Raw genomic sequence first — 25,633 nt, forward strand, 5'->3', positions numbered from 1 at the left:
ACACCAGGCCAGAATTCTGTTCTCACAGAAGGTATCAGGGATCTTTGGTGACCACACAGGGCAGACAGAGCCTTGCTTTTCAGAGTTTCCTCCAAAAGATCTACAGGCTAAACTGCTTGGAAGCCAGTTTATCTGCCAGGAACAAATGAGGGGCAGAGCCTACCCTGCTGGGATGTGAACCTGAGATTCCAGAGAGTCCACGGTACTGCACATCTGTTTATTCCACTAAGCTCCCTCCACACACATACAACTATGATACTTGTCTTGTACGTTTCAGCTCCTTTGAAGCAAGTACTATGGAACAAGTGACTGTTCATACAGTGCTACTGTCTCCACACCCAGACATATCCCCACTCAGTTATAGCCATGCATTCCCCAGAAACATACACATCAGCTGATTTTTCAGGAGGTTCTTCCTCTTTAGCAGGAGGCTCTACCGGTTTCTGTTCTTCTTCCTGCAATTCAATTAGTTGAGAAAGTGGGTGAGGTTAATACTCCAGTCAACTGAATGGAAGGAAGAGGCATTGGAAGGGGACACTGTCAACATTTACAGATTTTGATTGTTTAAAAACATCTACCCGGAGCTCTTGGTGCTTGGAAACAAGTTTTTTTCACATTACGTACAAAATCAAATGGCGACAATGTCCCCAACCAGTGCATCCTTCTCTCCCTGAATCTCTGTACATCAGATCTCACTTTCCCTTTCCACCCAGTCCCGGAAAAGAGACAGGCTTTGCAATGTTTACTGAAGGTCAACCATCTCACTCTGGCAAAGCAAGGAGAAAATTAACCTGAGACGCCCCATGTCCCCAGACCTATGTCATTTTAAACCAGAGGGCTGTCAGCTGCAACATCTCATCAGCTGCCCTAGTAACACCTGAGGAAAGAGTCTCTCTAAAGGTTAAGAGGCCCAAGAGTGAACCTATCTACCCATTTTAATGTACTTCAAGACTCCTCCTGATCCTTTAAAAAAAAAAAAAAAAAAATAAAGGCTAAAATTGCTGGGCTACCATCCCACATGGATATTCTGCAGTCTCACAGCTGGCCTCTCCTCAGAGAACTTAGAGGACAGCACAAACTCTACTTCCCCAGAAGTCTGTGTAGCCTGGCCAATAAGCACCTCGCTGTGGGATAACTGTCTGTTGCAAAAGCCTTGCTAGTATTTATTAGAGGGGGCTGTAGCCTAGTTATCAGAGCCCAGGGCCAGACTGCTGACCTTCAGTAGACACTGCAAAGCCTGTCTCTAGTTTTGGTTCTGAAACAGTCTTCCTTAGTGATCGAGGCAAGTCACTTTACCTCTACCTCACCTTCCTCATCTGTAAAAACAGTGATAACACTGCAGACAACCCTACTGTATGGAGGGTGCGGTGAGGATAGATCCATTAAGAAACAGCTGAAAGCTTTGCATAAAAGACAATACTTAGCACTTACCCCATAATGCAGTCGCTACAGCCATCTGTATTTATCATACAGTGTTAATTTAAATGCCTGGATTTTATATTCTGGGCATTTATTTTGCAAATTATATCGCTGTCAAGCAATTAAAAAAAGTAATCATGATTAATTACGCTGTTAAACAACAGAATACTATTTATATAAATATTTTTGGATGTTTCCCATATTTTCAAATATATTGATTTCAGTTACAACACAGAATACAAAGGGTACAGTGTTCACTTTATATTTATTTTGTATTATAAATATTTGCACCGTAAAAATAAAAAATAGTATTTTTCAACTCACTTAATACAAGTATTGTAGTGCAATCTCTATCATGAAAGTTGAACTTACAAATGTAGACTTATGTACAAAAAAACTGCATTCAAAAATAAAACAATGTAAAACTTTAGAGTCTACAAGTCCACTCAGTCCTACTTCTTGTTCAGCCAATCGCTCAAAGAAGTTTGTTTACATTTGCAGGAAATACTGCTGCCCACTTCTTGTTTACAATGTCACCTGAAAGTGAGAACAGGCATTCGCATGGCCAGCATTGCGAGATGCACTAAATATTCATAAACCTCTTCATGCTTCAACCTCCATTCCAGAGGACGTGTTCATGCTGATGATGGGTTCTGCTCAGTAATGATACAAACCAGTGCAGACCAATGCATATTCATTTTCATCACGAGAGTCAGATGCCACCAGCAGAAGGTTGATTTTATTTTTTGGTAGTTCAGGTTCTGTCGTTTACACATCGCAGTGCTGCTCTTTTAAGACTTCTGAAAGCATGCTCCACACCCCATCCCAACCAGATTTTGGAAGGCACTTCAGATTCTTAAATCTTGGATCAAGTGCTGTAGTTATCTTTAGAAATCTCACATTGGTACCTTCTTTGCGTTTTGTCAAATCTGCAGTGAAAGTGCTCTTAAAATGAACAACATGTGCTGGGTCATCATCCAAGACTGCTATAACATGAAATATATGGCAGAATGCAGGTAAAACACAGAGCAGGAGACACACAATTCTTCCCCAAGGAATTCAATCACCAATTTAATTAACATATTATTTAACAAGCATCATCAGCATAGAAATGTTTAGCATATCTGGCACGTAAATACTGTATCTCGCAATGCCGGCTACAAAAGTGACATCTGAACGTCTGTTCTCACTTTCGGGTGACATTGTAAATTAGAAGCAGGCAGCACTATCTCCCGTAAATGTAAACAAACTTGTTTCTCTTAGTGATGGGCTGAACAAGAAGTAGGACTGAGTGGATTTGTAGGCTCTAAAGTTTTACATTGTTTTGGTTTTGAGTGCACAGAAATGTACAAAAAAATGTACATTTGCAAGTTGCGTTTTAAACAATAAAGAGATTGCAATATGGTATTGTATGAGGTGAATTGAAAAATACTAATATATTTTTATATTTTTTAAGTGCAAATAATTTGTAATAATAACATAAGTGAATACTGTACACTTTGTATTCTCTGTTGCAACTGAAATCAAACATATTTGAAAATGTAGAAAATCCAAAATATTTAATTTTCAATTAGTATTCTATTGTTTAACAGTGCGATTAAAACTGCAATTATTGTGATTACTTTGTTTAATCACAATTAATTTTTTGAGTGAACGATATAAGGGCTAAGAATTTACCCCGGCCTTCTCCATACAGTAGTATTTTGGGACATGATTCTGCAACACTGAAGACCACTCACACATGAGTAAAGCTTCATAACGTGTTTCAGGATTAGAGCTTTTCTTCAAACTGAATTTATAGTATTAGAGTAACAAAAATTCTAGAGACAATGAAAACAACGTGGCAACAACAAACATAAACAATGTATTTAAAAAAACACGCATGGGGCCAAATCTAGAAATTACATACAAAGATGCAACTCTTGACTCAGCAGCGATACACCGGGTGTCAGGTCCGAATTTAACCTAGATGTCATTGGCAAATTTTTTGGTTCTATTTTCCTCTGGGCTGTGTGAATCTCAGGACTTACTATTTATACTGGGTATTTTTATGAAGTCTTAGCAGGTTTCGTAAGTGTTAGGATAACGTAATCTACTGTGGGTTATATTGTGTTTGACAGCGCTAGACTTGATAAAAATCCACATTTTTCCGAGGACACAGGACACTGCTTGGATGAGAACATTCTTAAGTTACAACATCCTACCTCTCACAAGCGATAGCTAGCAAAACAGCATACACAAATGTATGATCAAACACAAGCACATTGGAGGTAGAAATAAAATACCTAAAGAGACTAGTTTCCCCTAACACTAACTGGTCTCCCCAGGTTGAGCTCTTTGCTCTCTCTCGGAGTGCAAGTCCTTAGTTTTGAGGCTCCCCTTCTAGGCAAATGGCTACGCCCATGATGTCCGCTCAATTTTACAGCACTATGTAAAGAACAAAAAACAGGTGCTTTTCTTAAGCATATTATTTTCCAGTTGATAAGATCTGCTCTTCAGTGAGTGAGGCCTAAAACTAACTCAGTTTACTCTCTATTAGGGTTAGTATTAAAAGAGTCCAATTCTCTAATGTCAGCCACATACCAGACTATCCAGTCCACAAGAAACCCCATTAATAACAATGTCAAATACGCTACAAAGTGACAGAGAACTGTGGCACCTTATAGACAGCATAGAATATTGGAGCAAAGCCTCTCACGGGTGAATACCACTTCATCAGATGTATCTGGTGGAAATTTCCAGAGACAGGTATAAATATGCAGGCAAGAATCAGTCTAGAGATATGAGGTTAGTTCACTCAGGAGGGTGAGGTCCTCTTCTGCAGTTGAGGTTGAACACCAAGGGAGGAGAAACTGCTTTTGTAGTTGGCAAGCCATTCACAGTCTTTGTTTAATCTGAGTTGATGGTGTCAAATTGCAAACGAACTGAAGTTCAAGCATTTCTCTTTGGAGTCTGGTCCTGAAGTTTTTTTGCTGCAGGATGGCTACCTTAACTCGCTATTGTGTGTCCAGGTAGGTTGAAGTTTTCTCCTACGGGTTTTGTATATTGCCATTCCTAATTACTCTGATTTGTGTCCATCTCTCTTTTTTACGTAGGGTTTCCAGTTTGGTGATGGTACATGGCAGAGGGGCATTGCGGCACATGATGGCATATATTACACTGGTGAACGTGCAAGCGAATGAACCAGTGATCTTGTGGCTGATCTGGTTAGGTTCTGTGATGGTGTCACTGGTGTAAATATGTGGGCAGAGTTGGCATCAAGGTTTGTTGCATGGATTGGTTCCTGAGTTAGAGTTACTATGGTGCGGTGTGCAGTTACCGGTGAGAATATGCTTCAGGTTGGCAGGTTGTCTGTGGGCGAGGAATGGCCTGCCACCCAAGGCTTGTGAAAGTGAGAGATCGCTGTCCAGGATGGGTTGTAGAACCCTGATGATGCATTGGAGAGGTTTTAGCTGAGGACTGTAGGTGATGGCCTATTGGTTTCTTTCTTGGGATTGTCTTGCAGCAGGAGGCTTCTGGGTACATGTCTGGCTCTGTTGATTCGTTTCCTTATTTCTTCGTGCGGGTATCGTAGTTTTGAGAATGCTTGGTGAAGATCTTGTAGGTGTTGGTCTCTGTCTAAGGGGTTGGAGCAAATGTGGTTGTACCTCAGCACCTGGCTGTAGACGATGGATCACGTGGTATGTCCAGGATGGAAACTGGAGGCATGAAGGTAGGCATAGCAATCAGTAGGTTTTTGGTATAGGGTTGTGTTAACGTGACCATCACTTATTTGTACCGTGGTGTCTTAGGACTTCCCGTGTACATTGGCCAAGGCTGAGGTTGATGGTGGGGTGGAAGCTGTTGAAATCGTGGTGGAATTCTTCCAGCATCTCCTTCCCATGGGCCCAGATGATGAAGATGTCATCAATGTAGCATAGGTAAAGAAGGGGCGTGAGTGGATGTGAGCTGAGGAAGTGCTGTTCCAGGTCAGCCATAAAAATGTTGGCATATTGTGGGGCCATGCGGGTGCCCATAGCGGTGCCACTGGTCTGGAGGTATACACTATCACCAAAATTGAAATAATTGTGCATAAGGATAAAGTTACAGAGCTCAGCAACCAATTGTGCTGTGGTATCATTAGGGATACTGTTCTTGACAGCTTGTATTCCATCTATGTGTGGGACATTTTGTAGAGAGCTTCCACATCCATGGTGGCTAGGATGATGTTTTCTGGAAGATCACGAATGCATTGTAGTTTTCTCAGGAAATCAGTGGTGTCATGGAGAGAGCTGGGAGTGCTGGTGGCATAGAGTATGAGTAAAGAGTCCACATATCCAGGCAGTCCTTCAGTGAGAATGCCAATTCCAGAGATGATGGGGCATCCAGGGTTTCCGGGTTTGTGGATCTTGGGTAGTAGATAGAATAACCCTGGTTGGGGCTCTAAGGGCATGTTGATTTGTTCCTGTGTTAGTGTAGGGAGTGCCCTGAGTAGATGGTGCAGTTTCTTAATATATTCCTCAATGGGATCTGAGGAACGTGGCCTATAGAATTTGGTACTGGAGTATTGTTTTGGTAGTCAGACCTGTTCATGATAACCACCGGACCTCCTTTATCAGCCTCTTTGATTATAATGTAAGGGTTGTTTCTGAGACTGTGAATGGCATTGCATTCTGCACGACTTAGGTCATGAGGCAAGCGATGTTGTTTTTCCAGAATTTTTGCCTGTGCACGTCGGCGGAAGCATTCTATGTATAGGCCCAGACTGTCATTTCTACCCTCAGGAGGAGTCCATGTGGAGTTGTTCTTCTTGTGCTGTTGGTGGTGGGGTATCATTGAGCTGTTCAGTGTTATCCTGAAAGTATTCTTCGAGTTGGAGATGGCGAAAGTAGGCTTCCAGATCACCACAGAACTGTACCATGTTCATGGGGACGGTGAGGCAAAAAGAGTCCCCGAGATAGGGCAGACTCTTCTGCCGGGTTGCATCTATCTGGATAAATTGATGATATTGCTGGGTGAGTTAGGGGTACCACTGCTGTGGCCCCATGCGGCAGGTAGGATCTTACACAGCTCACAATCCTTTTTCCTTCGTAGAGAGATGAAGTGTGTAATGTAGATCTCCTGTCTTATTTTAGTAAAGTCTGTTTGTGTGGAAGGTTGGTTATTTATGAGAGTCTCCAGGTTGGACAGCTCTTTTTTGATGTTTTCCTGTTTGCAGTATAGGATGCTGATCAGGTGGTTCCTCAGTTTCTTTGATAGCGTATGGCATAATCTCTCACTGTGGTCTGTGCAGTATGTAGATAGCAATGGATTTTTCACCTTCAGTCCATTTGGTATGATGTCCATCCGTTTGCATTTGGAAAGGAAGATGATATCTGTCTGTACTTGTGCAAGTTTCTTCATGAGATTGATGGATTTCCACTCTATACGGGCAAATGCAGTGCCTTACATGGTGTCAAGTATCAGAGGGGTAGTCGCGTTAGTCTGGATCTGTACAGAAGGCCTCATCCTCCCTGATTGAACTAACCTCGTTATCTCTAGACTGATTCTTGCTTGCATATTTATACCTGCCTCTGGAAATTTCCACCACATGCGTCTGACGAAGCGGCCATTCACCCACAAAAGCTTATGCTCCAATACTTCTGTTAGTCTATAAGGTGCCACAGGACTCTTTCACTTTTTCAGATCCAGAACAACAGAGCTACCCTTCTGATAAATACACTACAGTTCATTCACAGGGGAGTTCCCCACAATTGCGACAGTGATTGACATGATATATAAAGTAATTAATCTGTACATTGCCACTGGGCTGGAAACTGGCCAAAGATCAGATGACGTCAGGCAAACCGGTACACAGCTACACCTAAAAATAGACTGATAGTATGATAATCTGCTCACAGTAATAGGAATTACCTCTGTTTCTTCTCCCAAAACATCTTCTTCATTTGCTTCTTCTTCAGCTAAAATAATTTTAAAAAAATCCACAGATTAATGAGAAATTAACTCCTAGAAGGCTGATGTTCTCCACAGTAATAAGTAAGTTAATGTTGTAAAGATTCTGTTCAGGTTCTTACATCAGGCCCATCACCACAATATGTAAGCATATACTCTAGGAATTGTTTTGGAGAAGCTCTGTGGCCTGTGTTATACAAAATGTATACACGGACACTTCATAAATTTGGGGTTTTTTAGGGGGTGGAAATTGAGATCAAAGAAGAAAAGAATACACCTTGAATTACTCAATATTACAGTCACTCTCCATACATAGACTTGGATGAGAGCGACACGTGAGGAACACCTGATGAATTGGGCCTATCACCAAGAAAATTCTGAGGACTGTCTCATTGGGGGATTCTCAGAGGCTACAGCCACAAGACAGCCCTTATTACAAGAGTCTCACAGCAAACCCTTGTAATGGGGACTGTTTACAAGAGCTAGAATCTATAAAAAGGGACCAATTAGGGAGAGTTCAAAATTCCTGTAAAAACAAAGAGGCCAAAGCTGGGCCCTGAGTCGACCTTCCTAGAGGGACCCACGAACTGCAAAGCTTGCTCCAGCCTAACATATTACCCACCATGTTCATCAAGGTAGGCCTGGAGTCTGTTTATGAGATCCTGTTTGTTTCCCTTCACCTCCAGGCCACGGGCGAGACATTCTTGTTTCAGTTCAGCAAGCTGTGTACCAGAAGAGACTTCTCATTAGCATACTTAATTCATTCAAGTTTTCAAAGAACAGGAGAAACACCACCAAAGCAAAAGGATCAAAACAAGCAAATAATGAGCAGACCAGATACACCAAGGGCATTGGCACTGACAAAAGAAAAGGCAATAAGCCTAGTGGTTAGAGCTGGGGGGACCAGGAGTCAGAGTGGGTTCCTTCCAGCTTTTTCATTGGCTCCCTTTGTGTAGCCTTGATCTTTACTTTACCCCTGACATCTAGGATTCCACAGAAAATGTACTAGAAGGGAGTTGGATAATCTACTAGAATTTCTCCATCACAATTTCTGTAATCCTCTCCGTGCCTCCATTTCTCCCATCTGTCAAATGCCTCAAGCCCTCTGAGGTAGACAGGCACTTCACAATCCTTGGACAAAAAGAGCTTGAGCAGGACAAAAGAGGTATTAACAATAGAGGGTCTGAATCCGTGTTGTGCTCCCCCTGAGAACTGCTTTACATCCTGCAGATTCTGAGTTGCTCTGGGGACTGGGAACAGAAATGTAGCTGCAGACATTACACCCCACACTGAACAAAAACAGCAGAAAAATTACATTGTTCTATATAGTAACATCTCGCTAGTCATACTCCTTAAGTATAATTAAACCTGCTGACCCACTCTAAAATACTCAAGATATGAAGAACTTCCAATCGCTACTTGCTATCACTAGTGTTATCGTTTAACAGTCAATTGAAAATTCTGAAGATAAGAGCATAGAGATGATGCCTAGTGCCCAGGGACTGGGACTCAACTGCTGGGATTTGAGAGGAGTGTGTTCTAGTGGTTAGAGCGGGGGCAGGATTCCTTGAAACTACCTTCAGCTGTGCCAATGATTTACTGATGGCTTGGACAAGTCAGTTCATCTCCCTGTGATCAGTTTCCCCCCAAACCTAATAAAAAAAAATGTGCCTCTCTATTTAAGTGTTTCAAAGACTTTAAGATGACTATGGTGTCATACAGAAGGACCTTTCATGTTATTGAAACCACAGAAATTAGAGACAAAAGAGCCATTAGATTATCCAGTCCATCTGCCTGGGCCCAATTCAAGATTATCCCCCAATGAACTCTTTCTAGTATTCTGCTCAGGCTAATTTTAAGAGTCCTAAATACAGGCTTCAACCGCAATCTTCGCAAGATTATATTACAGTCAAACATCTTGCTATCCAAGTTTCTTCCCCTGCAGAATTTTGACATGTCTGTTTACTGCCATCATACAGGTTTGGTGATATTTCTTACTAAGACAATGACTAGAGGACATGCTGAGAAAACCCAGAATGTTGATTATTCTGGGTAGTTTAATATACGTACCTGGTGTGCAATGACTGATTTTTGGCTACCCTGTAATCAGATCGGATCTTTATTCTTCTCCTTCAGTAAAAGTAACGCACATTTAAGCGTTCTTAGAGCACTGCCCGCACTACGTGTGAAAGCAACAGCGAGCACGTGGAGGAACTCACCACAACGAACTAGAAGATGTACCACTTTTTCAGCCCAAATACCCTCTGGAAATCCCATATTTTGGGGCTGAGGCAGCCAGTGACTGCAGCTTCCCCCTTTCCCCGGGGGAGGGTTTCCCAGCAGTATTTGAAGAGGCCGCCCTGCCCACAGGTTTGGAAGATTAGGACTCGCCCCGGGGTTTGTGAGTTTCTCCGGATTTGCTTCCCACGTGACACTCTCACGAACACCCCGGGGTCACCGCGCGTTCCCGGGGCAGGGAAGTGCTTGGTGCAAGGCCCATTTCATTGCTAAAAACACAGGCCTCGCCCGCTCCCGCCACGGCTCCGCGGGATCCCGAGCAGCCCCGGGGACGGAGGAACGGCCCGGAGCTGGGGCACCCGCCGAGGCGGCCCAGCCGCCCGGGACGCCCCCAGGAGCGGGGAGAGGGGGGGGGACGCACACGCGCCGCGGGCGGGAGCTGAGCGCTCGGACGCGGCGAGGCTCGGGGGGTCTCGGCCTATCCCGCAGGCGGGAGTGAGGCGAGGGAGACTGGGGGCCAGGCCCCACCCGCTAGGAGAGTGAGGGTCCCGGGGAGACGGGGCCTCTCGGCGCGCCTCCCTCCGCTACCTTCAGCTTGTGGAGCTCCACCGTCTCCGCCGCCATCTTGTCGCCTCCTCAGGTCGCTCCCACCAGGCCCCGCCCACCTCGAGCTCCCGCCGCCCAATCAGCCGCGCTCTTCCTGAGCGAGCGCCCAACCCGCCCGCTCAATATAGCGTCTTCCTATTGGCCCCGCGGCACCCAGCCCTGCTGCTTCGTATTGGTAGCTACAGAGGGAGGGGCGGGGACAGAGATGAGCGACAACGACGCTGGCCAATAGGTGCTCAGAAGACGGAGGTGGGAGGCAGCAGAGCACTTCCGGGAGACGAGACTAGGGAGCCGTGTGGAGGTTCCGCACCAGCTGCCGGGTGGGTGAGGCCGTTGTAGGGGCCCGCGGGCTCTGAATGGGGAAGGAAAGTGGGGAGAAGCAGCTATAGGAGCCTCCCGGCAGGGGGCGGGGGCAGGGAGCGAGGTAGGAGGAGGGGCACCGTGGGGGCGGGGCGCCCGTGGGGGCAAGGCACCGGTAGGGGGCGGGCGGGCGGGGGCACCGTGGGACGGTGGGGCGGGGCGGCCGTAGGGGGTGGGGAGCCGGGTGCACTAGCACGGTAGGGGCGGGGCGGCCCGTGTGGGAGATCGGTAGGGGGCGGGGCGGGGCGGCGTGGGACCCAGTGGGGGTGGGGCGCTCCCGTCGGGTGGGCAAGTGGGGGGGTTGCGGGGAAAGGCGGGAGGTAGGGGGCGGGGGCGGCCTGTGGGGGCGCAGGGCGGCCCGTGGTGCCTCTAGAGGGCAGCAAGGGTGAGAGCAGAGTCTAGTGGTTCTGGTACAAGGCCAGTCCTGGGCCCCATTTCTAACCAGGTGGTGCCCAAACCCCTATAGAGATACTGGTGGCTACAGCTCTGGATCAGGAGACCGTCATTCTGTTCCCAGCTCTGCCTGAGGCCTGCTCAGTGACCTTGAGCAAGTCATTTCCTGGCTCTGTGCCTCAGTTTCCCCACGGGTAGTATGGAGAGCATGATATTGCCTTCCGTTGTAAAGAGCTTTGAGATCAACCGGTGGAAAATGAGCTTTAAAGAGCTAGGTGGTGGTATAATTCTACTGGAAGGGGTGACGGGGCCATATAAGGGCTGAGAGGTGGAGGGAGACATATGGGATGCAGGATGAACTGTAGGTATTGGGGTGCGGTGGGGTTGTGTGGCCGTAAAGATGGGGAGAAACTAAAACCTGAATTACAAGCAAAAGCAACTCATAGGGTCCCTGCAATTTCAGCTTTGCTTGCTGGATTTCCAGAATCACTAACAAGTGCCATCCAGTGGATGAGGGTGGGGGGTAAAGGGACGAGAGGGGAGGGGGCTGGGAGTCAGGATGCCTGGGTTCTATTCCCCAGCTCTGGGCAAGGAGTGGAGTCTAGGGGCTAGAGGAGGCAGCTATGCCTGGCTCCCACTTCTCATTGCCACTACCTCAATTGGTGGTTGTGGGCCGGTCATTTCCCCTCTCTGTGACTTGATGTTCTGCCTGTAAGATGGGGATCCAGAGACCTTACCAACCCGCCTGGGGGCTGCGGTGATTCATGCGTTAATGTTTATAAAGCATCTGGGGACTCTTGGCTGCAAGATGTTGCAGAAGGACAAAGTATTAGAAAGAAACCTGGAACGGGCATGTGCCAAAAGCCGTGATCTCATAGAAGGATGGCATCAGGCACGCGGCAGAATCAACAAACTTCAGCGTCTCAGATGAGTAACGTTGGACTCTTCTCCTACACCCCATCTCTCATTCAGGATGAATGTTGGGGTGGCCCACAGCGAGGTGAATCCCAACACACGGGTGCTGAACAGCCGTGGCATCTGGCTGGCCTACGTGATCTCGGTGGGAGTTCTCCATATCATTCTCCTCAGCATCCCGTTCTTCAGCATTCCTGTGGTGTGGACCCTCACTAATGTTATACACAACCTGGTGAGTTGAATCTCAGCCTCCCAGCTTGTTTTCCTGCACTGCTAGAAAGTGCAGGGTTAGACTCAGCTCTTTGGGCCTGGAGGAGCTGGGATGAGGCCCAGTCCCTGCTGCTGGGTCAGCACTCAGAGAGATTTAGCTATAGAGGGTGCTGTTTTTGGGAAAGCTTCAGGTGATATAGGAAGTACTTTCCTGACCCCTGCTGATGATCAGCTGTGGCCTGACACATGACATTGCATTACCCTTTTCCTAGTTTAGGAGCAAGAACTCCTGAGTTCTGTTTCCAGCTGCCACTCTTTTAGGCAAGTCACTTTACCTAGGGAGAACTTACCTGTCCAGCCCGCCCTTTTCTAAACACAGACCTGGTGTTTGACTCTGGCCTTCTGTAACAATGAGTTCCACAGCTCAGCTGCCCTCTAGCTGTGTGGCCTGTCTGATCCCTGCCCCCCTATTGTGTTAATGATACAAGAGCATAAGGACCCAGGCCCTCTCCTTACATCCTCCCTTCTCACCATGGAAATTGCAGGTTATGTACTGGTTTCTTCACACTGTGAAAGGAACCCCCTTTGAGACGCCGGACCAGGGCAAGGATCGCCTGCTCACGCACTGGGAACAGATAGACTATGGGACGCAGTGCACCTCCTCCCGCAAGTTCCTCAGCATCTCACCAGTAGTTCTGTGAGTGTCAGTTCCTGCTGCGGCAGGTCAGCTGTAGCGCTGCCAGTGGTGTTTCATTTCCAGGACCTGCCTTCTCTGCAGGGGGCCTATGGTAGCAGGGCTTCAAACCTGCCCAGAGCTGGAGCTCCCAGGCATGCAGTGGGGTTCACTGCAGTTCCCCGGCATAGCCCATGGAGACTAGAAGCACATTATGCCAGGCTCCAGCTTTAGCTGAGCAGGCGTGAATGGCTCAGGGAGAAGATAGGTTTGCTGGAGTCTGCGTGAAGCCATACTTAGGCACTAGCCTATGCTGGGCCTTCTCCTACACAGGGAAAGCCACTTCAGCTATAGAGTACGTAGCTTTTCAATGAACTGGCCACAGCCCTGCATGCCTTGGCAAAGTGGCTGGCCTCCGACGATTGCAACTGGAGGGCACAAGCTCTCAGGCCTGAAACAAACCAGTGAGCATCAGGCTAGTCCTTGAAGGCTTGTGCCCTGAGCAGCATGGGCTCTGGTGACTGAACTCTGCCTGTGCTGGGGAAATGGTTCTGCATGAGGTGTGAGGTTCATTGGCTGGGATGTTTGCATGACCACCTCTGATGTCAATCCAGCCTCGGAAATAGCTTTCGTGTGCCATCACCCCAGCCGGTGACTGGATGGCCACAGAACTAACCCTGCCTCTGTCTCTCTTCCAGTTACCTCCTCACCAGCTTTTATACCAAATACGACCCTGCACATTTTATAATCAACACAACGTCCCTCCTCAGCGTCCTCCTCCCCAAGTTGCCCCAGTTCCATGGCGTGCGTGTCTTTGGCATCAACAAATACTAAGACTCAGCGCTGCCCAGCTGGGTGCAAGGGAAGAGAGGGCCCATCCCAGCAACCTCTTGCTCTAGCGAAGGAGTAACAAACCCAGCGTGAGAGTGCGGTCCTGATTGTGAACTAGGGCGGCCATGCAAGCAAGGGACCAGCCCCTGCCTGAGCCACTTGGAGGGATTATTTTGCAAGGGGATTAAGTTACTCTCCATAATAATCATCGGTATTTGGGCTTTATCTTTTGTTTGGGTAGAGAGAGTTGTGAGGAGGGAGGTAGTCTAAGTGTCGCATGAGCTACCCTGTCAGGTGTCTACTGCTCATGTAACTGCGACGTGCCCAGCAGGGGAGAAATAGCCAGTCTGTGCATCCTTCCCCTCCTTGTGTTTTATAAACTTCTACTAGAATAAAGACGTTTTAGAGACAAGAGTGGTGTTCTTGCAAGGGGGCCCTAGGCTTAGGGAAATCAGCCAGGGGTGATGGTAAAGAACAGAAGATAGTCGCTCAGGGGAGAGGATCCCACAACCCGCTGCTTGTTCCTTCCCCACCTTGCAGGACAGAGAGGCTTCTTCAAATCATATTTTAATTTAACAAAAGTGATGAGATACACAATCACCTTAAAAACCTCTATGCTCAGCCCCCGAACTGAACCGTGACTGCACCCGGCATCAAACACTCGTATGACAATACAGGTCAGGAAGAGGGATTGATTGTCCAAGACTGACTTTTCTGCAAAACATATGTAAGCATCTTAAGGCAGCTCTGCTCCACAGCAGCCCAAGCAGATGCACATCCAGCCAATCGGCTTCCCCAAAGCTCCACTAGCGCAAGGAGCTCAGAGGCAGGGCAGAGAGGGAACATGCCTATCACTCGGTTTCTGGCTCCTCTGCTGTGAACTGAGTTAGGCAGCCCCGGCAGCAGAGCCGCAGAAGCCACACAAGCTCAGGGGAGAAAAGAACAGAACAAGCTGGTAGGTGTCCTTGGGCGTGGCTGCTCTCCTGTGCTCTGTGCATGCTCAGCTCAAAGCTGCAGTGGTGAGCCTGTGGCTTCCAGTGTACAGGGAGGGAGGCCCCAACAAAAGAGAGGCTCTGGCATCTGCCAAATGCAACAAGCTTTGCTGTATGCGCCCACGATGAAAAGATAAGCTAAGGAGGCTGGCAGCCCAGCCATAGAGAAACTCTCCCTTAAACATGAAGGGATAAGGAGCAGCAAGGTGGCTGTGGCAGCTGCCCAAGAGGAGCTGACAAGAAGCCACACACATACAGCCCACGAGGACATTACAGTTCTGGAGCTGCCCCCTGTGACGGCAGCCAGAACGTTACTGGATGAGTTGTGCCCTCCTGGTATGTTTCCAAGGCCCCTTAATGCACATTTTGGGGTCCCAGAGGCACTACCAGCCAAGGTGTCCTTTGCAGCTGAAAACTAGAGAGCAAATCCCCAGCAGCCCATGTGTGAGAGCTCAAGGTATATCTCCCTTGGGAAGAGCTTCCAGGTGAGGAGAGATGAAAAGCAACTGGGACAGCTCAGCTTGGAAAAGAGATGGGAGGGGGGGAATATGACAGAGGTCTATAAAGTCATGATTGGTGTGAAGAAAGTAAGTGTTATTTACCCCTTCTCATAATCAACCAACCAGGCAACACCCAATGAAATTAATAGGCAGCAGGTTTAAAACCCAACAATGGATCCCACAACACACAGTCAACCTGTGGAACTCCTTGCCAGGGGATATGGTGAAGGCCAAGACTATAACTGGGTTCAAAAAAAAATTAGTTAAGTTCACAGGGAAGAGGTCCATCAATGGCTGTTAGCCAAGATGAGCAGAGACACAGCCCCATGCTCTGGGTGTCCTTAAACCTCTGACTGCCAGATGCTGGAATTAGAAGACAGGCTGGATCTCTCAGTGATTGCCCTGTTCTGTTCACTCCCTCAGAAACACTTGTCACTTGCCACTAGCTGAAGCCAGGACACTGGGCTAGCGGGACTATTGGTCTGACCCTGTATGGCTGTTCTTACGCTTAGCTCCCTTCCTGGCCCTTCTAAATGAGCAGTTGGATGCCCGGCTTTACATTGTCCACTCATCCATTATGCACCAATGACTGTGACTGGCCCCATGTTAAAACACTGCTTCCTCCTCCCACCAACTTCACACCTAGAGCTAATGTCTGCCTACTGAGCAGGAGTGAATGGATAGGGTGCCAGATGTGGGCCACCTCTCTGCAGCCCGGGTAAAGCCCTGGTAGAAACAGTCCAAGCTGACCCCCCCCCCCCCCTCCCCGAGGGAGCACAGCTTGCCCCTCCTCGGGTCTGGTCAGACCCTGCGGTCCTGCATACAATCATGCTGCCCTCTCCGAGGACCCCCTATTTGCACCCCCTGTAGCTGGAATTTTTAGGGACATAGATGCACATCTGCAAGGAACACGCTAAAGACCCTTGATTCGTTTCACATAAGGCCCCCCAATAACCATCTGATGCTGAGACTCACTCCCAGCTCAGCTGCTCTTAGAACCAGGTAGCCAGAGGCAAAGAGTTCTGCAGCCCTTGTCCCCACCTCGTTCAGTCCTGCTGCCCACAGTTCCCTCTGGGAGGAGGAAGCAGAGTTTGCAGGTAAGTGACACCTGGGGAAGAAACAGTCTGACAGAGAAGCCAGCCAAGTTAACAAAGCTCCTAGAGGAAGGCTGAGCTGGGAGGGTTTGTTTTAAAGAGCTTAGTCTCAGCCTTAGAAGGAAGGTGATGAGAAATTACCTGACCTCACTCCTCCTGTCCAGTGCAGCCAGGCCAGGCATTAGTTAACAGACCAAGGCAGCACAAACTAAGATTCAGTGTGGCCTGAGGTACCATCCTGGTTTTCTTCCACCAGCCCAAAATCCAGCTTTAGCAGGGGCCAGGCCTCCCTTTTCCACACCTGCACTGTGGTGTCTATACACAAGCTGGGTGTGAAGAGAATACTCCAACGTTATCGTACTGGGGTTCAGTTTGCAGGCGGATGGATAATTATTCAAGATAGGATTACACTGCTGAGTGTAATCCTAAAGCACAACTTTCTGCTCACACCCACAATTGTTTGTGTAGGCCCTACCCTAAATCCCATTCATTTTGGAAATTCAGCAGTGGAATGTCAAGGACAACCTGACAAGTCAAATGACCTATTTCCTGGCACAACTTAAAAATCAGCTTTACTCCAGCTGGGGTCAAAGTAATTCAGCAGCAACTCTCTGAGCTGGGTGCGTGTTAGCGACCAGCAGAGCAAACTGAAGGAGGTTACAGAAAGCGCTAACCGAAAGCTGAGGTGTAATACACGGAACTGACTGACGCTGCCCCGGGAAGGGGGGGGAGCACTCCCCCCTCTGCTTTCAGGGACTGGGCTATATTTATCACACGGGCTATGCACATACTAGAGATATGGACAAAGAGGAACCAGCTGTTAAAACCCAAGACCAATCCTTCAGGAAGAGGCTGGACAGTTCCAGACCCGTCTAACTGCCAGGAGCACAGGAGCTTGCAGGGCCCAGCAGAAGCAGACCAGGTTTTTGATGGATTGGGGCTGGGCTTACAAACTTGACTTGCTCCCTTGGAAAGTTTGGTCCCCGTGTGTGCGAGTGGTAAATTCGATACTGGCTGCACGGATCAGGAGACTCGTGAAGACAGCATCTCTCAACTGAGCTCCCAGAGACACCTGCTGAGGACCCGCTCTCCCAGGCCTCAGGCAGAGACCAGCGGGCAGGAAAGCAGGGCTGAGGGGAAATCAACAAAAATCAGATGGGGGATAAAGCATGAAGCTAAGGGCCAGCCTGTGCTACCAGCGCAATGGGAAAGGAGCACCGCCCCCTCCGCCTCATTTCATCTCTGGGGAAACAGGCTTCCCCACCCGCTCCGCTGAGAGCACTGCCAGATGCCCTGGCTCCAGCAGCAGGTATGGAGAACACACTACAAGAGTTAGACTTCACTCCCAGGGCCAAGGCCGGGCTGCTCCCTAGGAGCCTTCTCCAGGCAGCTGTGAGCTGAGCAAGCTGCCCTCCAGCACCGGGCTTTAATGCCTGGCGTGGCTCTTCTGGGGCGATGAGCTGCGGGGACAAGAATCCGCTCTGCTGCAGAAGCTTTAAGAGGCCAAATTGCACCTCAGTTCTAAAGGATGCTGCTCAGGCACTGTGTCTGACGGGTTACGCTCCCCCAGCTCTCGGAGGGCTGCAAGATGCAGACTTCAATGGGCAGGGAATGAAGGGGAACCACACCTGAGAAGCAGGGGGCAGGTGGATGGAAGGGACATGGCTGCCTCCCCATATATCCCACATGTGGCCTTCACAGAAATGAAACAATTCCCTGATTTTTAATTAACCCTGAAGAGATTCCATGGCTCTGTCCAGCTTCCCCCACCCCGCCCCAGCAGAGAGACCATCCTTCCACACACACGGGACTGGTGTCTCTAGGGATCCTGCAGGGCACCCCCCGCTGGAGTTCTTTGGTATCACTGGGTCTGGTTCTTTACACTAGAAGTTAACGGCGTCAGCCAGAAATTCCCTGAACGCCTGGTTACTTTTAAATATCTAAAAGAAAAAAAAAATAGATTCTTCTTCTTGTAAAGAGCCCTTTCAGTGTCTGACCTTGCACCTGGGATGCACTCAGCTGCCTGCTGGAACGTACACAGGAGCTTCGTTTCCTGTCAGGCCGAGTTCAAAGCAGCCCCCACAGGCTATGCCGCTCCTCAGCGCTGGAAGGGACGGCGAACTTTCTTCCGCCTTTTCTGCTTCGAGTCCCCTTTTGGGGCTGCACTCTCTGTCTTTGGGGCGGGAGCAGAAGCAGAAGGAGCTGCTGCCTGGGGGGCTTGGGGTGGCCTGAAGAAGCCCCCGTTGGGCATCTCCCCTGGGGTCCCCTGAAATATGCGGTTGAAGAAGTCCTGCAGGTCTGCAGCCGAGGCAGGGCTGCCTTCAGAGGCAGTTCTGGGGGAAAACAAGAGACGGGCCTTACACACGTAGTTGGATGTCAAAGGGCACATCAGTGCGGTCTAGTGGTTAAAGCAGGGAGTCAGGACTCCTAGGTTGTAGGGCCAGCCCTGGGAGGTTTGCAAGGGCTAGTGGGTTAGAGCAGGGGGAGTGGCACTCAGGACTCCTGGGTTCTGTCCCCACTTCAGGGAGGCAGTGGGGGTCTAAGTGGTTTGCAGGGGCTTCTGGGTTCTAGTCTCAGCTCAATCATGGACTTTCAAGTCAGGCCACTCCCCGTCTCCTCACCAGGGAGAGCAGCCACACAGCAAGGGAGATGTGAGGCTAAGGGGCCAGATCTTGCCAGGGGCTCAGTGACCTGCCCTCCTGTTAACTTCAGCAGCATTGGATGGCACTTGGCAGGGGTCTCTGGGATCACTGTGGTCCCGTGACCCTTCCACCCAGTGGGGAGGCAGCTAGAAACAGGACAGGCTGACAGAGCAACAGATGCCAGATCGCTGGCTGGTGTTGGTTTAAGGGACGTCTGTGAGGGGGGGGGGGGGTGTCCTCCAACAGCCACAGAAAGGGGGAGTTTTATCTGTACAGAATAATCTGTCCTCCGTCCACATGGCTTAAAGCCGCAGTGCAGGCTCCACCACAAGGGGGCGCTGCTTCAGGGCCCAGCAACAGCATGAGTAGGAAAGGGGGGGAGCTTTGCTGACCCCATCTAGGAGACTCCCAGGGACACTAGTAACTCCGCTCCCTTCAGCCTGGATGGGGGGAGGAGGAGGATGCCAGAGGGAACTCATGGCTAGCCCCAGCTCCCCCAGAAGGGCTCAAGATCAGCGATTTGACCCATCCCCACCCACTCAGACCAAGGCAAGAGCACGAAGGAACCAGAACAGCATCCAGTACCAACCTCTGGCGTCCACCTGAGCCAGAGCTCTGTGAGCGAAACGATATGTGATATGGGACGCGATGGGTGTCAGGAGAGATCCCAACCCGCTGGCAGCCAGCCCACTCTGCAGACAGACAGGACATACCATCAGCCAGCGGGAAGCCACCTTAGCTCAGTGCAGGAAGCAACCGCCGCCATCTCCCCTCCAAGCCTCTGGAGCACAGGAGCCATGACACGCTCAGGGGAAGCAGGAGGCAGCTGCACCCCGCACCCCCAAGAGCTGGTGTCCTCCTCTCCAGCTGGGCTCGGCGTGCTCGACCCTGACGCAGGAGCATAGGAAGGTTTAAACACAGGTTAATCAGCCTGGGGTAACTGCTATTCAGGGGGCTGGCAAACAACTGGGCAGTTTCATGGTGTGGTCAGGCAGCCCCACGGACACACCCGTACCTGTGATGTCATAGACTTTCCCATCCATCAGGGCGAAGTAGGTGATTTTCAATCCCAGCATGCTCGATTCAGCCCAGAAGTCTCCCTCCTTGGCAAGGTGCAGCTTGCCACACTCCGCGCAGTAGCGAGCACTAAGCGGATCTCGGTCCATCTCGAACCTCCTAGAGCAGCAGGGAGATTTTCAAACACCATTCGAGCAGGGCCAGCTCGCCGTCCTCCCTCCCACAGCACACCAAATTCCCAGAATGCTCTGGGACAACCCACACCACTGAACACTTGTGCTGAAGGAAGAGGCACAGTGGCCTTAAGCGCAGCTAATTGGGAAAGCCAGGACATGAGTCCACCAGCTGCAGGACTGTCTGGCTGCTGCATTCCAGCCACCACGCAGGGCCAGGCCCACTCCTGAGCCCCAGGCCCCATGGAGGGGTAACTCTCCACACCCTAGGGGGAGGCAAGGCCCCGGGCTGCAGCACCTACTTGTGCTTCCCCTGGCACTTGCTGCACATCATGGTGTTCATGGCCTCGTTCAGGTCTTCCCGCAGCTTGGTGAGGATCTCAGTCATGGACCTGGTCAGCTCGCTCTCCGCCATCCGCTTGCTGCAATCATAACAGCATGGGAGCGAGTCATGCCCCAAGCAGGGAGCCTCTGCACCCAGCAGTCAGCCCCTGCCCATCCCTGCTGGGCTCGGGCCCCGTCGGCACAGGGCCAGCTTGCTACAGCCAGCGTGGGACACACATCCTTACCTCTTCCCCAGGCCCTCGCTGGCCGAGATGGGGGCGGCAGAAGCCCAGCACTAGAACAGCGCTTGGGAGGCCACTGTGCCGGGTGGCTGAGCTTGGAGAGCCTCCGCTCTGTCCCATCAACCCAGGTCTGACGCCGCCCCGCTCGCAGCACCAGCCTGTGCAGCATGGTAAGCCCTCCTCCCCTCCCCACCCATTTGCTGCCGTCACCTGTGGCGGCTCCTCACTAACCAAGGCAGTAAGCACTCTAGGACCGGGACTGTCCATAGGACACATTTGTACAGCTCCTAGCACAACAGCGCCCATGCCCTGACCTGGGCCTGACCGTAAGAACAGCCTGAGGGATTTCACTTATAACTGGAAATTCCCACATGCCAGTTCTCTGACAGGGGACCGGAGTCTGTCTAAGAGCGACTTTTAAAGGGTGTTTAAGTACAGGAGGTTTCTCTGTTAAAGCCCTCGTGCTCTGCCTTTGCTCTTATGACCAACAGCTCATGAAAAGCCTCACTCACAAATTCCTGGCTGTGTCTTCCCAGCAGAGCGCAGGAGGTTCACCCACACTCAGGCCTGAAAGCAATGTCTCGCAGTGGCGAGTACTGGAAGAGGAGTGGTCCCACTCAGAACACCAGTCTGAAGGTCCCAGCCTTGCTCCCCCAGTCAGCAGGGGAAGTAGAAGTCCCATGGCAGAGCACCAACTTTGGTGAGCAGCTCACATCAGCAAATCACAGTGGGACTGATTAGCACAGCCCAAGATCCCAGACTACCTTCCTCCCCGTCGCCCGTCCCTTGAGTACACGGAGGAGGCCATGTTCTCTAATCCGCCACCAGCAACCACAGGCACCCCTCTATCCCTCGCCTGTCCTGCCTTAGAGAGTGGGAAGGGGCCCCCCCACTCACATCTCGTACTCTTTCCTCTTCTCCGGGTTGCTCACGATGTCCCAGGCAGCTCGCAGCACCTTGAAGGCTTCCTCTGCCCGCGGATGCTCATTCTTGTCAGGATGAACCTGCGAAGCAAGACACAGAAACCTGAGAACACCGAGAGGCTCCTTTGGCACTGCCTTTGTCTGGTCCGAGGGGTCTGGCTGGGATGGAGCCCCCTCCAGGGGCAGGACAGCACAGCCAGGTGGGTCTGGGGGAGAAAGGAGGGGGTGCTACATGGCCTCAGATGAGGCCAACTGGTCCACTCTGGTGTGGGTGAGGCCAGGCTACTGAGCTGGCAAGCCTCAGCCCCCACCTGCTGCTCCTGGGGTCCCGACCCCTGACTGGCAGTTCCTCGCCCTCCTTCCCAGGCAGCGCAAGCAGAGCAGCAAAGGCAGGAGGGCTCCCCATCCCAGCCAGCACAAAAAGGGGGTGTCCAGCTGATGGGCTGGGGCAGAAGGGCTGGCCAGCACCAAGGGGAGCCTCAAAGCCATCAAGCGCTCCCAGCACGGCCCCTGCCACGACTCCATGGTGCTCGCGTGGTGATTCCACCTGACAAAGCTGCGTCAGGACGTGCCGCCACCACCCCAGGGTGTCAGGGCTCAGAGAGCGCCCCAAGGCGCTGCTGCCCTGGCCTGCTCCTCCAGGGTCCGCCTGCTCCTCCAGGGTCCACCTGACCCCAACAGGTCCCCACAGAGCTCAGCTTGTTCTGCCAGTCCCGCCTCACCCCAGCCAGCACAGTCAGAGCACAGCTGATGGCGCTGAACTAGGGGCACAGTGGAGGAGACAGAATTGCAAGAGGAGGCGGATGCACCTTGGGGCCAGGAAACACGCGAAGGCTGCCCCAGGCCGTGACTCTTTAGAGGAACCCAGGAAAACAGGAAGCACGTGGGGCAAAACGTCAAGCAGAATTTTCACTTTATAAAGGACATGGAAAGCGCAGCGTCCCCCGCTGAGATACCAGGCAGCTTCAGGGACTAGAGTCAGTCAGCTGCTCAGCCCTGCAGTCTGTGCCAGTCTCAGCACCAGCTTAACTCTGGAGCTGCTGCTGGTGCCGCCAGCGATTAACCCAGATCCCCACGCCACTGGCGAGGCCTTGCGGTGGACCCACCAAAGCAAGGGATTCACAGGAAGGAATGTGGGTCTCACCCCAGCTCTGAGACACGTTACGTGGCCTTTGGACAAGTCACCCTAACTGTGGGTCTCAGTTTACCCATCTGTAATATGGGGATGGGGGTTAAGCATATTGAGCCTCAGTGGGGAGAGGCTAGAGAAGAGTGGCTCACTCCCCCCCGTAAGAGGACAATGCAGCTCGAATGGAGTTCCTGCCTCATGCCCCCCAGGTGCTCGGGTGCCATGGGGCTGGCTGGGAAGTCCGTCGCCCGCCACACTCACCAGCACGGCCAGCTGACGATAGGCCTTCTTCAGCTCCGTGTCTGAAGCAGTCACCTCCAGCCCCAGCACCTGAAAGGGGTTCAGCTCTTCCTCAGGCACGTCGGCCAGCGCCAGCAGCCGTGCCATCTCCTCGCTGGGCTGGTAGCGGCCCCCCATGCCAGGGTCAGGGCCAGCCACAGCCTCTCCCAGTCCATTGGTCCTTAGTCCTTTGGATGCCCCAAGCAGCCCTCTCCACTTTTGCAGCAAGTGGAACACGTACTTGCAAGTCCTGGTTTCTCTGAAGAGAGCCCATATTCTGTGGAGGAAGGGGGAGTCCAGGAGCGAGAGGAGCCGGGCCACGCTGCTGGTTCTGCCCAGCTTAGCTGCCCCAGCAAGGAGCAGGGACTTGGAGACTCGCCAGCACAGCCGCAGGCTGCCCAGGAGCAGCATGAGCACCAGGAAGAGCAGTGCACCCAGCATCTTGAGCAGCCGCCACAGCCAGTTCCCCCAGGAACCCAGCCACCGGGCCGCCTTCCCTGAGCTGCTTTTGGCCCACTGGCTCCACGTCCTCATGCTAGCTTGAGCGGAGCCCAGGTCCCAGGTTTCGAGCTGGCAGCAGGAGTAGAGGAGCCTCCCACCAGCTTCCACATACTCGCCACACTCATGGGTGATGACCAGCACCAGCTTGATGAGCTTCTTGAAACAGGAGATGCAGACCCAGGCCAGCTCTTCCAGCTGCTTCGGGACCTCTGGTTTTAGGTGGCGCCGCCGGTCCGCATGGCTCCTCTTCCTGGCCTGCTTGTGCTTCCCGCCAGCTGGCGCAGTTCTACCCTCCCGCTTGGCATTCTCCTTCCCCTCCTCCTTGTCCTTTGTGCCAGAGCGGTGCCTCTGGCGTCTCCCATTCTTCCTGCTGCTGAGCACCCTGCCAGAGTCGGAAGGGTCCTCACTGGCCTTGGACACGCCATCATCTTCCTCGTCTTCCTCCTGGCCCTGCAGCAATGGTGCTGAATCAGGACCAAAGGCTTCATCCTCGGCTCCAGGGGACTCTGAAGCCCAGCGCTGGCAGGTGATGCTACACGAGCAGTTCCCCTTTTCCAAATAAGTCCTGGAGGAATCCAAACTCTCACCCTGACAACTACAGAAACATTCGTAACTGGACAGACCGGAGCCAGGGGCACTGTACTCAGTAATGTGCAAGCCATCCCCTTCAAGCAGCCCCATTGATACACGGTCGCAGCTTCCATTCCAACCAACACCGTCCCCTGCAGTGCAGGCAGTCCTCTGCCCGCCGCCTTCTGGAAAGCCCTGATGGGGAGAACGTCCGGCCTCCTCCACCTTCCCTAGCCTCTCGGCTGATGGTTCGGCTAGCAATGTCTCACGTACGCTAGGAGTCCCAGCAGCAGCTGGCCCATGAGTCTCCATCGGTTCCAAGCCTTTGGTGGCTCCGTGAAGCTGTTTCGACCAGCTCTGGCTTGGAGATGTACGCTCTGGGCCTTCAGGACTGCAGGATTCTTGGAAGAACTGGCTGCCGTTAGGCCCAGTGCTTCCCGGATCCCTGAAACTTGAGAACAAGGGACTGTTATCCACACGAGGGCTGGCACCTGGTGCACCCCTGCCCTCTGAGAACGTGCCACTCCAGCAGCAGGAGCTATCCGGTTTGGTTTCACACATCTCTCCTCCTCCAGACATTTGCTTTTCTGCTGCCTTGCCCCCAGCGCCATCATGGACCAGCAAGGGTTAAGTTACAGCTGTCATTTTGTAGCCTTTATCCTGCAAATTAGAAAAAAATAAAATAAAATCAAAGGGTTCAAAACCAGACTTAAGGCCAAGACACACAACGTGAGGGATCGAAGGGCAGCCCTGGCCATGAATCGTGAGTGGTCTCCAAGGCTCGTTCTCAAACCCCCAGTCCATGTGACTGGACCTACCTTCTGATGCACACTGAGAGCAGAGCGGACTGGGGGGCCCTGGAAGGGGAGACAGAGCTTCCCCCACCTCAGCTCGTTGGTAGACACCAGCAGCCACCCAAGAGCTGCTTGCGGAGGAGCCACTGAGATCGGCCGACGGTCGTACCCCGGATCCCAGGTGTTCAGCTCTCGAAGCTCTACCCCAAGTGCCAGCGAACTCCCCTCTCACCCCACAGCGGTTGCGGGAAGCTGAGGCTGGCGCTAGCCATGGCTGCACAGAACTTCCTCGCACGCAGCTTTCACCAGCACTGGCCACCGCTCGAGTCACTGGCTCCAGGAACGAGGGGTCCCTGCGGAGCGGAGCGGGGCGCGCAGGCAGCTGACTCCGGGTGACAAACAGCCACGCGGGAGGGCGGCGCGGCAGGGGCCCAGCTCAGGCTGAACAGGCGTTAGCTTCCCAGCCTGGATTTAACCCCGTCAGGGGCCCTCCAACCCCCGCCCGCGTCCCGGCTAGCGACCCCGCTGCTCACGTCTCCCCGCGACCCGGCCCGCTGGGGGCTCTGCACCAGCCCCGTTTCCAGAGCGCCGCTCGCCCCACGACCGGGCCCGTCCCGAAGTCCGGCCCAGCGGAGCGATACACACAGCGCGGGGGGGCACCGGCCTGGGCCCGGGCACCGCACGTGGCGCGCCCCCCACGGGGGAACCGGCACCGCGCTGCCGGGGTCAGACAGACCAGCACCGACGGGGGGGGCATCGTCCCGCTGCCCCCACGTGCCCCTGGGCAGAGACCCCCGCCCCGCGGGTACCGCCATGAAACGGGGGCTCAGCCCGGGGGGCGGCTGCCCCCCTACATGGGGGGAGGGGAACTCACCTG

The 25,633-nt window shown here is 51.9% G+C and overlaps 3 protein-coding genes across 5 annotated transcripts in view; 1 reads left to right on the forward strand and 2 right to left on the reverse strand.

Annotated features, from left to right (window-relative positions):
- The window catches only part of SARNP (SAP domain containing ribonucleoprotein), a 53,262-nt gene extending 42,998 nt beyond the window's left edge, over nt 1–10,264 (reverse strand). For both annotated transcript variants that reach the window (XM_032785594.2, XM_032785592.2), the window contains exons 1-4: nt 10,177–10,264; nt 7,973–8,072; nt 7,312–7,358; nt 388–455 (exon numbers count right to left, since the gene is read on the reverse strand). In XM_032785594.2, coding sequence (XP_032641485.1) covers nt 388–455; nt 7,312–7,358; nt 7,973–8,072; nt 10,177–10,212 — 251 coding nt within the window. In that variant the 5' untranslated portion in view covers nt 10,213–10,264. The remainder of the gene's footprint in view (nt 1–387; nt 456–7,311; nt 7,359–7,972; nt 8,073–10,176) is intronic.
- A 1,558-nt stretch (nt 10,265–11,822) lies between these two features.
- ORMDL2 (ORMDL sphingolipid biosynthesis regulator 2) lies at nt 11,823–13,666 on the forward strand. Its single transcript, XM_032785598.2, has 3 exons — nt 11,823–12,094; nt 12,618–12,769; nt 13,444–13,666. The coding sequence occupies exons 1-3, from the start codon at nt 11,921–11,923 to the stop codon at nt 13,577–13,579; spliced, it is 462 nt and encodes a 153-aa protein (XP_032641489.1). The 5' UTR covers nt 11,823–11,920; the 3' UTR covers nt 13,580–13,666.
- Nucleotides 13,667–14,127: 461 nt separating this feature from the next.
- DNAJC14 (DnaJ heat shock protein family (Hsp40) member C14) lies at nt 14,128–24,625 on the reverse strand. Of its 2 annotated transcripts, XM_032785544.2 has the most exons (6): nt 22,874–24,625; nt 21,458–21,564; nt 20,297–20,416; nt 19,820–19,980; nt 19,394–19,496; nt 14,128–18,495 (listed from the first exon to the last, which is right to left on the reverse strand). In XM_032785544.2, the coding sequence occupies exons 1-6, from the start codon at nt 24,539–24,541 to the stop codon at nt 18,261–18,263; spliced, it is 2,394 nt and encodes a 797-aa protein (XP_032641435.1). In that variant the 5' UTR covers nt 24,542–24,625; the 3' UTR covers nt 14,128–18,260. The 2 variants fall into 2 exon arrangements, with proteins under 2 accessions (XP_032641435.1, XP_032641436.1); XM_032785545.2 differs by lacking the exon at nt 19,394–19,496.
- Between the last annotated feature and the right edge of the window lie 1,008 nt (nt 24,626–25,633).

Source organism: Chelonoidis abingdonii, chromosome 26 (genome assembly GCF_003597395.2).
Source record: "Chelonoidis abingdonii isolate Lonesome George chromosome 26, CheloAbing_2.0, whole genome shotgun sequence".
NCBI classification, from domain to species: domain Eukaryota; kingdom Metazoa; phylum Chordata; order Testudines; family Testudinidae; genus Chelonoidis; species Chelonoidis abingdonii.

Excerpts from the sequence above, each read along its gene's own strand:
- ORMDL2 (XM_032785598.2), top strand. The coding sequence starts at position 11,921 with ATGAATGTTGGGGTGGCCCACAGCGAGGTGAATCCCAACACACGGGTG. Across the intron at positions 12,095-12,617 it reads CTAATGTTATACACAACCTG|GTTATGTACTGGTTTCTTCA; the intron begins GTGAGTTGAATC and ends TGGAAATTGCAG. Across the intron at positions 12,770-13,443 it reads AGCATCTCACCAGTAGTTCT|TTACCTCCTCACCAGCTTTT; the intron begins GTGAGTGTCAGT and ends TCTCTCTTCCAG.
- DNAJC14 (XM_032785544.2), bottom strand. The coding sequence starts at position 24,541 with ATGTCTGGAGGAGGAGAGATGTGTGAAACCAAACCGGATAGCTCCTGC. Across the intron at positions 21,565-22,873 it reads ATCGTCAGCTGGCCGTGCTG|GTTCATCCTGACAAGAATGA; the intron begins GTGAGTGTGGCG and ends CTTGCTTCGCAG. Across the intron at positions 19,981-20,296 it reads AAGTGCCAGGGGAAGCACAA|GAGGTTCGAGATGGACCGAG; the intron begins GTAGGTGCTGCA and ends CTGCTGCTCTAG.